Source organism: Bos indicus x Bos taurus, chromosome 15, assembly GCF_003369695.1.
Source record: "Bos indicus x Bos taurus breed Angus x Brahman F1 hybrid chromosome 15, Bos_hybrid_MaternalHap_v2.0, whole genome shotgun sequence".
Taxonomy (NCBI): domain Eukaryota; kingdom Metazoa; phylum Chordata; class Mammalia; order Artiodactyla; family Bovidae; genus Bos; species Bos indicus x Bos taurus.
The window spans coordinates 53,413,283-53,427,098 of record NC_040090.1 but is presented as its reverse complement, the minus strand read 5'-3'; the positions used below and the strand labels follow the sequence as shown (position 1 = coordinate 53,427,098).

The following is a 13,816-nucleotide window of genomic DNA, read 5'->3' as shown; positions in this document are numbered from 1 at the left end:
AGGAGGTTCAAGTGTATGTGTGGACCACAGCATCACCTTTTCCATCACCTATCGTCTGTTCTCTCTCTTATCCCTGGAAAGTATGTAGTACTGTTTTGTAGAAAGAGTGCCAGGGGAGGGTCAGAGGACCATTCCCTTGTCAGGGTTTAGCCAGTGTCCTGTTGAATACCTTTACACTCATCTCTGAAGCACTCCTGGTCTCCATGAGATAGTAAGATACGCACTTGTCTTCAAAATTCCTGACTGGGAGGTGAAGCTAAGTAAGGAATGTTTGAAGGGTTTCCAATTCATCATAAAGGGCTCTCTCTTCCCAGGAAGAGACTATTTATTGCTTTCTATAGCAGGTGATGTCAGGGAGTTCGCTGGGGTTAGAAAAGATAATCACCCATGATACCTCTTTACCTCTCTGGTCACTACCCAAGACTCAGTGTAACACCTTTGCACAGCACAATGGGTGGAGAAGATCCTAAACTAACTAACTGTGTCCAATAGATGGACAGAGTGATCGATGGCCTTGACCGCGCCTTGACCTGGCAGAGCCCTTTGTGGTGGCTCACGTTCCCAGGGATCGGTCCATCGCAACAGGGCCTGGAGAATTAATCTACTGGCGTGAAAAGACGCTCCAAAGGGACCCTGCAGATGATCTGCACAGTTTCAGGGAGGCTGTGGGTTTGGTGGGGTTTTCACAAGTATGCGGGAAATTGGGTTTTCGTCCAATTTGCCTCTGGTTCTCACGTTATAAGTCAATGGGATCCAACAGAAGTCTCTCTATCTCATCGTTCCGACCCACAGCCAACACCCAGTTGCCTGGAAAGGTTCCAGTCTTTTCCATTTGACAGCCGTGAGAGGGATTTTGGGATTTGGAAGGGACTTGATTTCTTAGTTTCTTAGCCTCTGAACTCTCAGAGAGTAATCAGAGAAGTGTGCAGGGGGGTGGGAGGGGTGTGGGATCAGACAGAGTTGCTGCCGTGTCTCTCCTCCTCCTAGTCCAGTTCAGCTCTTTCTGAGACTCAGTGACCAAAGCGGAGATTTTAGAACTTGTCACAGGAAAAGTCTTCTGCTTTGCTGTCTTTCAAATTGGTTTGTTTAGGATTGCCTTCTTTGGGGTTCACCATCAGCAACTCATACCTAAGGGGTAGTAAATGATGAAAAATGAAAGAATAAGGTGTCGATAAAGCAAAAACTCAGAAGAGTAACACACGGAGTTGTCAGAACACCCCCAGGCTAACACCCAGGGGGATGTTTTGCTATCAGGAACCTCATTTTCAGAAGTGGGAGGTCGGCAGGGGCCTTGAAAGAGCATGGAGGGCAATTGATCCAGGAAGCAGATGAAAGGGTGCATTTTCTTTTATGATGGCGCTGGTTTCTGAAATTAAGTGTTGCAGGAAGACCTGGCACTGATTCTAACAGATAGCACTCAGGTTGGAGGCAAAGCACATGTTTTCAAGCTCTGTCATAGCTGCACCTTCTTATCTCCCCATTGCGCATAATGAGTCTATAAAGGAACCCTGCCACTTGCCTCCGAGCTGGAGCCCTGCCAAGCTGCCTGGGGTGGTTCCACCAGCGTGCTGTGAGCTCCGATTTTCCATGTTCTCCCTCCGTCTCCCTTCCTCCATCCTGTCTCACCTATCCCCACTGGGGATAAGGGATGCCCGGGAGCACGAGGGGGCTGCAAAAGAAGCATGTGGGGAAGGGAGGCTTTGCTTAAGTAAAATCTCCTCTCTGAGCAAAGCTTGAGCTTGGTGGTGATCTGAAATAAGTAGTTTATCATCTATTTTGAGCTTTCAAAAACCTGCTAACGAATGTTTCCCCGGAATCTAGGATGTGAAAACTCTAACTTCTGGGGGAAGAACTAGGACACTGGAGCTTCTTAGATGGAGATGCCAAGTATGGTGGGTGGGGAAAGCTGAAGGGCATTGAGGGTGGGGATGGAGGATATTCTGGAGAACACTCCTGGGGGGCAGTGCCTTTGAAGTTTTCTGGATGTCTAACTGTCTGCCCCCACAAGGCTGTTTTCTGACACTCTGACTTCCTCCTCTTTGCTTCCAAGTTTCTAGAATAGTCTCCTTAGGTGAGGAAGGAGAGGAAAGATGTATAAAGACTATCCCCAAAAGGACCATCTTCTTATCACTTTTGGTACAAGCAGGGCTTCCTGGTGCTGTTTAGATCTGCTTTATCTAAGAGCGCTGTAGCAAGCTGGAGGAGCGAAAGAAAAATCATGTAGAATGGGGAAACCAAGTCTCACAGAGACGAAATGATTGCTCAAGGTTATGTTGTAAACTAGGGTCAAAGTTAGGACTAGAAACAGGTTCTAGCTCCCTGTTCGATGTTTTCCTCACTGTATCCCGATGCAGGATGGGGAGAGAGACTCTGTGTCTTTGATTCAGTTAACACGCATTGGGTTCCCACTAGGTACGAAGTACCATACTTAGGACGTGGGCTCCCCCCTTGGTCTGTGTCACTCAACAAGATCTTCCTAACTCTCCAACCACAGGGAGTTCTTTCTTTAGTGATCCAAAGCACCATTTTCCCACAGCAGTTGAGCACAAGTAGAGCTGTTAGTCTGAACCTTTGACTTGTGTTAAACTAATGCAGACAAGAAAGATTCCAGGATGTCAGTGATATTCCCAGCATAGACCAAGAAAATGGTTTCAGCCAAGATTCCTATGGACAAGAGCTTCCAGCCAAGCCATACCCGCCCGACACCAGCCCCCGCCCCCCCAATGTCTTTTATAAGGTTCTGTCTGGATCCCAAGCTCCCTGCTGTATTATATGAATTCAGAGTCCCTTGCATACTCTCTACCCACCCTCCACCCCCACAATGGACTTTTTGAAAGGCTGCAAGAGGGTAGTTGTTCTCAGGGTGGGAGAAGGGGTGGGCACAGGTAGAACTTCCTGCCCTGCCCTTGGACACCTGGAAAACCCACAGGTGGGTGGTTGGTGCTGCCACTGAAGGGTGGTAGAGGCTGGAGAGAGTGTGGAAACCACCACAGGCCCCTCAGGCTGCAACTTCAGCAGTGACTGTGAGGGAGCATGTCCCCACCTGTAGGGAGACAGGCAAGGTCTGTCACCCAAGCCGCATGGCTAAGGAAGCTGGCTGCCAAAGCAACTCAGCTTGCAGAGGGCAGGTTAGTGTAGAAAACATGGGGGAATGGAGGGAAGCTGGTTCCCAGACTTTGGGATTTTGTGGACCAGGAAAATAAAAAACAGACTATAAGGGAGATTGGAAAAGAACTGCCTTTTTCTTTTTTTAAAAAACTTTATAAAGTGCACTCTAAAGCCCATGCTCCACAACGAGAGGCCCGTGCACTACCTCTGGAGAGCAGCCCCTGCTCACCACAACCAGAGAAAAACCTGTGCAGCAGTGGGGACCCAGCTCAGCCGTAAATAAATAAAGAAAATGGAATAAAAATACCATTGAGGAGCACTATCATGTCCAAAAAGAAATCCTAACATGCCACCCCCAAGACAAAAAGAATATCATCTAACAATCTGAAAGAAATGTTTGAAGTCACTACAAAAATTCCTCATTTTTTGAGTTTTAGTGAGGAAGAACGTGTATTGCTGTACACACCAGCACAGGCCATGGTGTTCAGGAGCAATCAATCCAGGTGGACACCCCGTTGAGCACATTTACCCCTGAGAACCTCTCAACCTCTGTCCCTTACCAGCTGCCCTGACCTAAAGGACTCACACAGGCAGGAAAATCAAGTTGCAGCCCAACAGGCGCTGCGCGAGTTTTCTGACTCTTGGGGCTTGTTGAACATCTCCTGCCTTCGCCTTCTCCGAGTTTCCCCTTCCTTCTGCTTGAGGGGTCCTGAACTGATGCTTCTCCTTCCTGCCTCTGCTTACAGATTAAAACTGAGGACCTCAGCGACTCCCTGCAGCAGACTCTCTCTCATCGACCATGCCACCTGAGTCAAGGACCTGCCATGATGCCCGGAAATCAAATGTCTGGGGTAAATGCCAGCTCAAGTCGGGGAGCCCTAATAGTCTCAGTGGGCCAGTGAGTTTCAGGCGAGCCTCCTGCAAAATGCTTCACCTCTGGACCTGGCTCTCAGTGCATCCAGATTGGGCCAAAGAATCCCCTGCAGGGAAACTTCGATGTCTGAGGTGGGGCTAGGGTTACCAGACAGTCCTCAGAAAGATGAAGCCTGGCTACTTATGCAAAGAGGGAGGTCTCCACCCCTCTGGGAGAAAAAGCAGCCTGTCTTGCCAAAATGATAGGGCTCACAGCTATAGGGCTGGGGTCTGCCAGCCATATTCAGTGGAGCCCCACGATGACAGCTATGGTCACAGAGCACTTCTGTCCCCACTAAGCCCATTCTTCCTCCTCAAGAGTTTGTCAAGCTAGAAGGAATAAAGGGGCTCCTGAAATAGTAATGACAAATGTCTGAGAAGGCTGGATGTCCACAGGGTGAGTCCCTGATTTGATATGGATTCCCCCAGGGAAGAATGAGCCACCACTTCCCTGGAAATATTTAAGGATAGAATGTGTACTTATTCTTTCACTTCTTTTCAGCAAGGATTTACCAAGTCTTTTCTTTGTGCACAGACCTAAGCTCGGTCCTGTGGGGATCATAGACTCCCACGGGTCCAGATCACAGAGGACTCCCATGTCCCTGGATATTGGGACTGGTATTTCTCTTTGTGGGGGCTAATGGGAGGAACCCCAAGGGGAAATGGACTTTCTGTTTCATCAAAGCGTTTTTATTAAGAGCAAGCAACGGGCTTCTTCCCCCAGGAATGGTTTAGACCCTGGAAACGGCCAAGACGAAAATGGCTTTTAGTATAATCAAAGGGCATGAGATTAAAAAAAAAAAATGTGTACTGTGTGTCATTTCTAGGGTAAACCTCTGAGAGATGGGTAATACCCACAGTCTGTGTCCTCGGGGCATTATCAGTCTAGCTGGGAGACAGTTCTGACACACACGAAAGTTAAATAACAAGGCAAGGTTAAGTAACAACAGGCTGCGAGGCACGGCCTGACTGAGGACAGGCAGTGTATCAATAGCACCATTAACGGGGTAGCCGCTATGTGCCACATACAGGGACACACAGAGGCATAGGGCAAGCTCCCGGTGGATACCCCTGGGACAGACAGGCAGCGGGTGGATGGAGCCCACGCTCCCAGCTTGTAAATTCTATGATGTCTGTGTCGCCCTGCATAGGACATGGCCTCCCTCCACCCACTCCAGCAGCTCGTGCTGGTTCCCGGACACCTACAGTCTGTTTCCCAGTTCCTGCTATCTCAGAGCCAGCCTGGGCAGCAAGGTGAGAACCCTGGGGGTTTTCTATATAGACAAGGGCGGTAAAGGGCTGCTCCTGCCTGCTGGGACCCAAGTGTGGGGTGTGGGTGACCAACTCAGGTGCGCATGTGTGTGCTAAGTCACTTCAGTTGTGTCCAACTCTTGGCAACACTATGGAGAATCCATGGGATTCTCCAGGCAAGAATACTGGAGTGGGATGCAGCTTCCTTCTCCAGGGGAATCTTCCCCACCCAGGGGTTGAACCCGAGTCTTTTATGTCTCCTGCACTGGCAAGCGGGTTCTTTACCACTAGTGCTACATTAAGGTTGGTGGGTGACCAGCTTACCCTCTGGTATTAAGAGCGGCTTATCCAGCTCAAGGCCTGAAGAAGGGACCTGGTTTTGCCCTTCAGGTTGAGAATCCTTCTCCTCCTCCTTCTCCCATCTTCCTTAATTTCATGACCAGTTGAGAACGAAGGTAAAAGGTGGCAGAGCCGGGGCAGAGCAAGGAAGGAGGAGCTCTTTGGGAAACGCAGTCCCAATTCCTTGGAAACCTCCCCAGGACTCAGGATGTGGAAACAGACGCCCGCCCTCGGGGAGCTGGAATTCCATTTGTGTGGGGCGGCAGCGCCACCCACAGGCTATGCAGAGCATTGTCGGGTTTCCTCCCACAGGGAAGTTCCTCGCAGAGAACTTCTCGTTGGCCAAGAGCAAGCAGACTAGAATATTCACAGTAATAACTAACATTTCTTGAGCTTGATATGCCAGGAGTTCTGTGGAGGGATTTTTCTGACATCTTTAAAAATAACCTCGAATGGTAGGTGGACCTACTAGAAAGTTCCGTAAATTTCTTTTCTTCAGAAAACCCATTTTCTGAAAAATGGGTTTCAGAAACCCATTTTTTTGGCATTGCATGGTACTGCCTCGCTGTCTCCCACCTCCACCAACTAGAGCTGAAAGTGATGAAGTCTAAGCTTCTCTCCACTGTTCAAATCCCAAAGAGAGGCTTTGGAAATCCAGAACCCGACGAAAACGCAATCTTGCCTTCTGTCCTTACCACCTGCCCAGTAATAGGTATCCTTCGTTTCCAAGACATCTCAGAGTGTTATGATGATGATGAATGAGGACATAAGTGAATCTGTGAGTCTCTGCATTCACTAAACAGTGCACATCCTGTTCCTGGCATAGGAAAGGGAAGGTAACAGTTAATTCTATTTCTTTTGAAAAATGGCACTGTGAAACTGGCTCAGGCATATAACCAATGAGGCTAGTGTGTGACACAGAGAGAGAATACAGTTTAGTATTTAGAATCAGAAAAACTCATTGGTTTAAAAAAGTCATTTACTAGCTGAGTCTCCTTGAGAACCTTACCTGACCTCTCTGAGGTTCCTTTTTCTCCTCCCTAAAAATGGAATCATACTAAAACTCTGCCTCACAAGGTTACTGAGAGCTATTTGAAATAATGCATGTGAGAGGGCTTTGTACATTTCAAAATGCAGCGTAAATGTCAGATCACTGTTAGTACTCGTGCCTCTGACTCTCAGTACAGGGTTCTTTATAGCTTTCTTGCTTACGTATTTTTAAACTTTATTATTATTTAAAAAAAAAACATTTAATTTTGTGTTGGGATATAGCCAATTAACAATGTTATGATAGTTTCCAGTGAACAGTGAAGGGACTCAGCCGTACATACACATGTACCCATTCTCCCCTGAACTCCCCTCCCATCCAGGCTGCCACAAAACACTGAGCAGAGACCCTGTGCTATACAGTAGGTCCTTGTTAGGTGTCCATTTTAAATACAGGGGTGTGTACATGTCCATCCCAAACTCCCTAGCTGTCCCTTCCCCCCCATTATTCCTCCGGCAACCATAAGTTTGTTCTCTAAGCCAATGAGTCTCTTTCTGTTCTGTAAATAAGTTCATTTGTCTCGGGTAAATCATCTCTCTTCATATTCCATATGTAAAGAATGTCATAGGATATTTCTTCTCTATCTGACTTACTTCACTCAATATGACCGTCTCTAGGTCCGTCCATGTTGCTGCAAATTTGCCTATGTATTTTATTTTTCTTGCCTATGTATTTTAACAAGGAAAAATTAAGCCTCCAGGGTCTCTGTTGTCCCTAATCTGTTCTGGGTCACTGATGTAAAGCATCTCTTCATTCTGAAGAGTACAGTGGTCAGCCTCAGTAGGTGCTACACGTCAGTGACCCAGAACAGCTTAGGGACAACAGAGACCCCAAGGTTCTGCTCTGTGCTGAGTGCGTGGGGTGACCTGCCCCATCACATGCTTTGGTAGTCAGTTCCATTCCCGTAATGTGAGTAACAGTTCCTGGCTGTGGCTCTTCTTAGAGGGAGGCCATTGTCATGACCACCAACCAGGCAGAGCGCTTCATGGACAGTTTTCCTGGAGCAAGAAGGAGGAAGCAGACCTCAGGCAGTGTGAAGAAGCAGGTAGAGTCCATACCACCAGAGAGAGTTGCCAGAAGCTTGGCCTGGGCTCTTCCGTTCTCTCTCTTAGCCCTTCCTCCTAAGTGTACAATGTCTGGGTCCTGCCAAGAGCCTCTGGCACTTGTCTGCTGCCCTTTAGAGCTGTATCGCCCCATTCCTTTGACCTGGCATCTTTTCAGATGTGGCTAGGCCTCTCTAGCCATCCCAGCTACTTCTGCAGGCAAAACGAAAACCCTCAGCCCCAGCTTGAATTCTGAGTAGTCACCCCCCTCATTTCCTTCCCACCTTGGGTTTCTTCAGGCCTGGCTATCAGATCCCAGAGCTGGTTTCCTTGACCCTCCTCAGCCTTTGTACCACTCCAGGCAGGCAGGCAGGCAGGCAAGCAGAAGGACTGGTTTGGGGACTGCTGTTTACATCTGCTTATCCCCATGTCTGATTCGCCTCCACTTGTGTGTGGCAATCCTGACAGTGCTCGTGGGGGCCTCTCCTCAGGGCTCCAGGGCGGGGTTGGGGGGGTTAGGTAGCAGGGGGGTGGGGACACTTATTACGTAGAGCATGTCTTTCAGTTGGCCTGGATTTTAGGCGTTTGTTGTTTTGTTCTTCCCCTTTCACCCAGGTCTGCAGCCAAATCTTCTCCCCTTTCCGCAACAACAGAGCTCGCTCCTCCTTCCGCAGACGGGGCCTGGCCTCACATCCCAGGTAAACACGCGTACTCCTCCTCTCCCCTCTAGGAACCTCTCAGCTCTTGATGGAGTTAAGCTCCCTGGTTTCTCCTTTTGGGGAGAGTGAATAGCAAGGGATTGTCCCCATTGACGCAGAGGAGGAAATTCAAGCCACAGTCAGAGGAAATGAGTGACCCAGTGTCACTTGTGGAGCCAGAATTAGAAGCCAGAGATTCCAGCTCCTGGGCTAGCCTGCTCTGGACGCGCGCATTCCACTCCATCCCCGATCAGGCCCCTGCATCAGTGCTCTGCAGGGCTCAGCTAGCTTTCCAGACACACTAAAGTTACTGCCGCCCTCCTGGTACTCTCAAGACCCAAGGGGGAGACCAGAGAGCCACAGGCTTGATGTCAGGAGAACACCAAGACAAGGTCTCTCATCTCTGGGCCTCTCTTAAGAACCCACTCTTTGAGGGACTTCCCTGGTGGTCCAGGGAACTCTGCGCTTTCACTGCAGGGAGCACAGGTTTGATCCCTGGTCAGGAAACTGAGATTTCATGTGCCACGTGGCAGGGCCAAAAAAAAAAAATATATATATATATATATATATATATATATATATATATATAATTGCTTTTCTAGATTGGCTTCTGTAGTGGACAGGTCCCTGGGTTGGGAAGACTGAGGTCTGCAAGAGGGCCCTTTGCAGAGCTGCCCTGGTGCCGCACAGCACCTGCTTGCCAGTGAGAAAAAAAGGCACCACTTCCTCTGGCCAGAGGCAGCCTCATACCAGGGAATGTGGCTTGGCCAGAGCAGCTGGAGTTACATCAGAGCTGCCACCCCTCCCCCTCATTAGCTGCCCCTGTGCAGTTAACCCCTACACCATTGCATGAGATGGCTCTGCAGAATCCGACGTGTAGAAGAGCTGGGAATGACTGCAGAGATCCTAATCCCTTCTCTGCGCTAAAATCCCCATGGATTGCCCCTGGCTTTACAGTGCTGGAGTCCACTGAACTTCTGGAAGAGCCGAGGGTGCCACCTAGTGGCTAATAGAAACGAGGACACCAGTGTCCTAAGCTCTCAGACCTCTTCCTTACTGCTAGCGGAATATCATCACCACAGACTTAGATCTGGAATAAATCTTAGAGGATTCTGAAGATCAACTCATGTGACTTAGAACACAAGAGCCGGGTGAGACCAGAAGCAGAAAGACTGGAAGATTATTAAGATCATCCTGAGGCAGCAGTAAAGAGACCTACTCAGAGTGGTAGCAGTAAGGGTAGAGGATGAGATGGTTGGACAGCATCACTGACTCAGTGGACATGAGTTTGAGCAAACTCCAAGAGACAGTGAAGGACAGGGAGGCCTGGTGTGCTGCAGTCCATGGGGTCGAAGAGTCAGACACGACTTAGTAACTCAACAACAGCAACGAGTAAGGGCAGAAAGGAGGGGCTGACAGAGGATGTGGGGGAAGCTGACTCAAAGCAGTTCTGCAGCTGATTGGATGTGAAGGTAGGACATGGGCTTTATCCTGAGGGTCTGGTCTGCGCCACCCAGTCTCCCACTAAAAAGGTTCAAAGCCTAATGGTTTCAAATCATTCTGTTCTAAAATAACCTCCCTCGAGGAAAAGAGTCCTTAACGTTTCTCTGGTCATCACAAGGTTGCCTGTGTGAATGGGAGGCCTGAAGAAAAGACTAAAGTTAACCCCAGGCTGGGAAAGGAGTAAACTGGAAAGGAAGATAAAAGAGTGGACTTAGGCCACTTCATCCACATGGGGAGCAGCACAGCCGTTGCCCTGGATATAAGCCCCTTAGGACCCCAAGCCTGGGCTCCATGCCTTTTTCACGGACGAGCTCGATTTACTCCTGACCCCAATAGGCATAAATTGGATTCCAGGTATAAGAGTCTGTTCTATGAACATAAACTAAAGAAAGAACATCTCCTGGCAACCATGAATGCGATCAAGGGGCACTTGGATAGTAGTGGAATACCTTTGATTTTAAAAAAAAGAAAAGCAGAAAGCAAAATATTCTCATGAAAGAAAACGATGGGTTAGAAAGTAAAATGGTGGTCACGAGAGTCTGGAATTTTATGGGAATTCCATTAACATAATGAGTCTCAGATGCCCACTGTTATCTTCAGCTAATGCCTGTTGAACACCTCAGTCACTTTGCTTTGTGGAAAAGAACAGACGAGACAAACAACCTTCTCCTTATCCCATTTTGAGATTTGTTTTGGGGATCTTTGTAGACAACCCTGCTAGCTCCTTTTACGGTGGAAAACTGAAAGGAGGAAGTTACCTGCTCAGAGTCAAACTGAGTCATAGGCTAAAGCCCAGAAAGGCCACCGCCCTGTCCCACACTCCTGTTTCTGCCCTAGCCGCTCCTGCTGGTCCCTTCGCGTCGTTGTTGTTTAGTCGCTAAGCCATGTCTGAGCGACCTCATGGACTGTAGCCCGCCAGGCTCCTCTGTCCGTGGGATTTCCCAGGCAAGTATACTGGAGTGGGTTGCCATTTCCTTCTCTAGGGAATCTTCCCAACCCAGGGATCAAACCTGCATCTCCTGCATTGGCAGGGATTCTTTACCATTGAGCCACCAGGGAAGCCCAGTCCCTTCACAGAAACTCCAATTTCCACTTCCAAACACTGACATAATAGGAATCTAACCTATTAGCCTCTAAGCAGGGCTTTAGTGCAAAAAGCTCAGAGAATGCCATTTCATCTGTTGACTGTTTGTGGGTGAGCTTGGTGTGTGTCTCCTCTTAGGCAGTTGGGCGCCCTGGGCTACCAGGATCTTCTTTAGAACCCCATCTGGAAGCATCTCAGCATCTCCCTGTGCCCAAGCATCTCCCCAGTGCTGGAGGAGCTGACGAGCCCAGTGACCTAGAGGAGCTGGAGAAGTTTGCCAAGACCTTCAAGCAGAGGCGCATTAAGCTGGGCTTCACACAGGTTTGGTTTGGGACTGAGGAGGTGAAGAACTTGGGCTGAGTAGAGACTGGACTTCCTAAGTGTAGGTTTAAGAGCACCTCAAGCTCATGGTGTTCGGGGCAAACCCATTGTGCCCCTGTGTCCCCTAGCAATGGGGCACAGTTGCCATTGGTAGGGAAGCCGGGAACCCTGCTGATGGAGGGGGCAAGGAATGAGAGCCAGGCCAGAGGCAAGGCACACACCACTCAGAGTCTAAGGAGAGAAGTAACCAGGTTTCCATCTTAGAGGAAGAAACCTGGAAGGGAGCCAGGGTGATGGGTGGGAGCTCAAAAGGTGTGGCGAGGAGCTAGGATGGTGGGGGATGTGGACAAAGGGGAGAAGGGACCTGTCAATCAAGTTCCTCCCTCTCCACCCCCACGTGCAGGGTGATGTGGGTCTGGCCATGGGAAAGCTGTATGGTAATGACTTCAGCCAGACAACTATCTCACGATTTGAGGCCCTCAATCTGAGCTTCAAGAACATGTGCAAGCTCAAGCCGCTGCTGGAGAAGTGGCTGAACGATGCAGGTAGGCCTTGAGGACGTGAAGATGGATGGTGGCTTAGAGCAGTGGTCCTCAACCTTTTAGGCTCCAGGGACTGGTTTTCATGGAGGACAATTTTTTCACAGACCCAGGGTTGGGGAGTGGTTTTGGCATGATTCAAGCGCATTACATGTATTGTGCACTCTATGTCTATTATGATTACATCAGCTCCACCTCAGATCATCAGGCATTAGATCCCAGAGGTGGGGGACCCCTGCCTTCGAAGGTCTGCAGAAAGGGGCTGGTGACTGATCTATGCTGGGGCTTTCAGTGGTCAACACACAGGGCCCTTTCCTCTCCTCCTGAGTCTGGAACCAACAGAAAAATAAGACACCGGGGACAGGACCTGCCTGGCCTCACCATAGGACTGCTCACCAGAGACAAAGGTGGGGTCTCCAGAGCCAACACACCCAGACTACGGTCTGGACTGGGTCTAGAGCAGGGGCATAGGGAAGGGGGCTCTCCAGGGTCTCATGGCCGGGAGGAGGAGGCAACAGGCACAACAAAAGATCTTTATCTGGCTAATCCTTGAGTAGGTTTTCAGAGGCCAGCAAGTTACTTGGGAAAGCGTTCCAGCAGGAGTGGGGTTTGCAAGAGGATTCAGTCAGGCGTGGTGGCCACGGAGGCAATTCCAGGAGGCCCAGGGTATAAGCCAGGGGCAAAACATTTGGAATAATGAATGGAAGAGTTTGGTGTCAGGGAACAGTGTGGGATAGGGTTCTTAACCACAGCATTAGCAGTATCTATGGAGAAGGCAATGGCACCCCACTCCAGTACTCTTGCCTGGAAAATCCCATGGACGGAGGAGCCTGGTAGGCTGCAGTCCATGGGGTCACTCAGAGTGGGACACGACTGAGCGACTTCACTTTCACTTTTCACTTTCATGCACTGGAGAAGGAAATGGCAACCCACTCCAGTGTTCTTGCCTGGAGAATCCCAGGGATGGGGGAGCCTGGTGGGCTGCCGTCTCTGGGGTCGCACAGAGTCGGACACGACTGAAGCGACTTAGCAGCAGCAGCAGCAGCAGTATCTTGGGACAGACAGTACTTTTTCATGGAAGCTGCCCCATGAATTATAGGCTATTTAGCAGCATCCTTGGTCTCTACACACTAGATGCCCGCCCCCTGTTGTAACACCCAAAATGCCACAAGATAGTGCCAGACGTCCCTGGGGGAAGGATGGGGGTAGTACAAAGTCATCCCAGGGTGAAGAGAAGAGCCAGTGGTGGGGCTGGGCTCTAGTCTGTAGATACTGTGGGTTAATGGTTACTATGGGGCTTCCCTGGTGGCTCAGATGGTAAAGATTCTGCCTGCAACGCAGGAGACCCGGGTTTGATCCCTGGGTCAATACCCTGGAGAAGGGAATGGCAACCCACTCCAGTATTCTTACCTGGAGAATCCCATGGACAGAGGAGCCTGGCAGGTTACAGTCCATGGTGTCACAAGAAGTCAGACATGACTGAGTGACTAACACTTCACTTCCCAGTGGTTACTAAGGATAAAGAGGAGAGTGGGAGATGGGCAGCCAAGGATGGGACCCTCTCGGAAGTCCTTCCACATGGAAACAAGGGAGTGGGTAAGGAAGCCTCCCCACCAGGCTGTCCCTTTGGCAGGTTTTACTGGAGCGCTGAACTGAGAGAGATGACCAGAGAGTCTTAGGATCTTTGGGAAAGGACCTTGTAGATCTCTTCTGGCATGACTCCCCGTCTGCGCCTGAATGCTTCTGGAGGGCCCTCCCAGTTGACCCCTCACACCACCTCAGCTGCAGCACTCATGCTGCAAAGGAAGTGGCCTCACACCAGCCTCTGGCCTCCAAGGGCCATTGCTTTTAGCTCAAAACCCCAGTTCCCATTTCCCTCAGGATTCACATCCAGGCCTCCTTGTAAAAGACAGACCTGTGAGTGCCACTGCCCTCACCCACTCACACCCACACATGCCGCTGATGTCTGG

At 49.7% G+C, this 13,816-nt stretch overlaps 1 protein-coding gene across 1 annotated transcript in view; it reads left to right on the top strand.

Annotated features, from left to right (window-relative positions):
* The window catches only part of POU2F3 (POU class 2 homeobox 3), an 89,038-nt gene that overhangs the window by 62,664 nt on the left and 12,558 nt on the right, over positions 1-13,816 (top strand). The window contains exons 7-11 of the mRNA XM_027562084.1: positions 3,855-3,959; positions 5,172-5,274; positions 8,317-8,399; positions 11,125-11,307; positions 11,711-11,852. Of these exons, the coding sequence (XP_027417885.1) occupies positions 3,855-3,959; positions 5,172-5,274; positions 8,317-8,399; positions 11,125-11,307; positions 11,711-11,852 (616 nt within the window). The remainder of the gene's footprint in view (positions 1-3,854; positions 3,960-5,171; positions 5,275-8,316; positions 8,400-11,124; positions 11,308-11,710; positions 11,853-13,816) is intronic.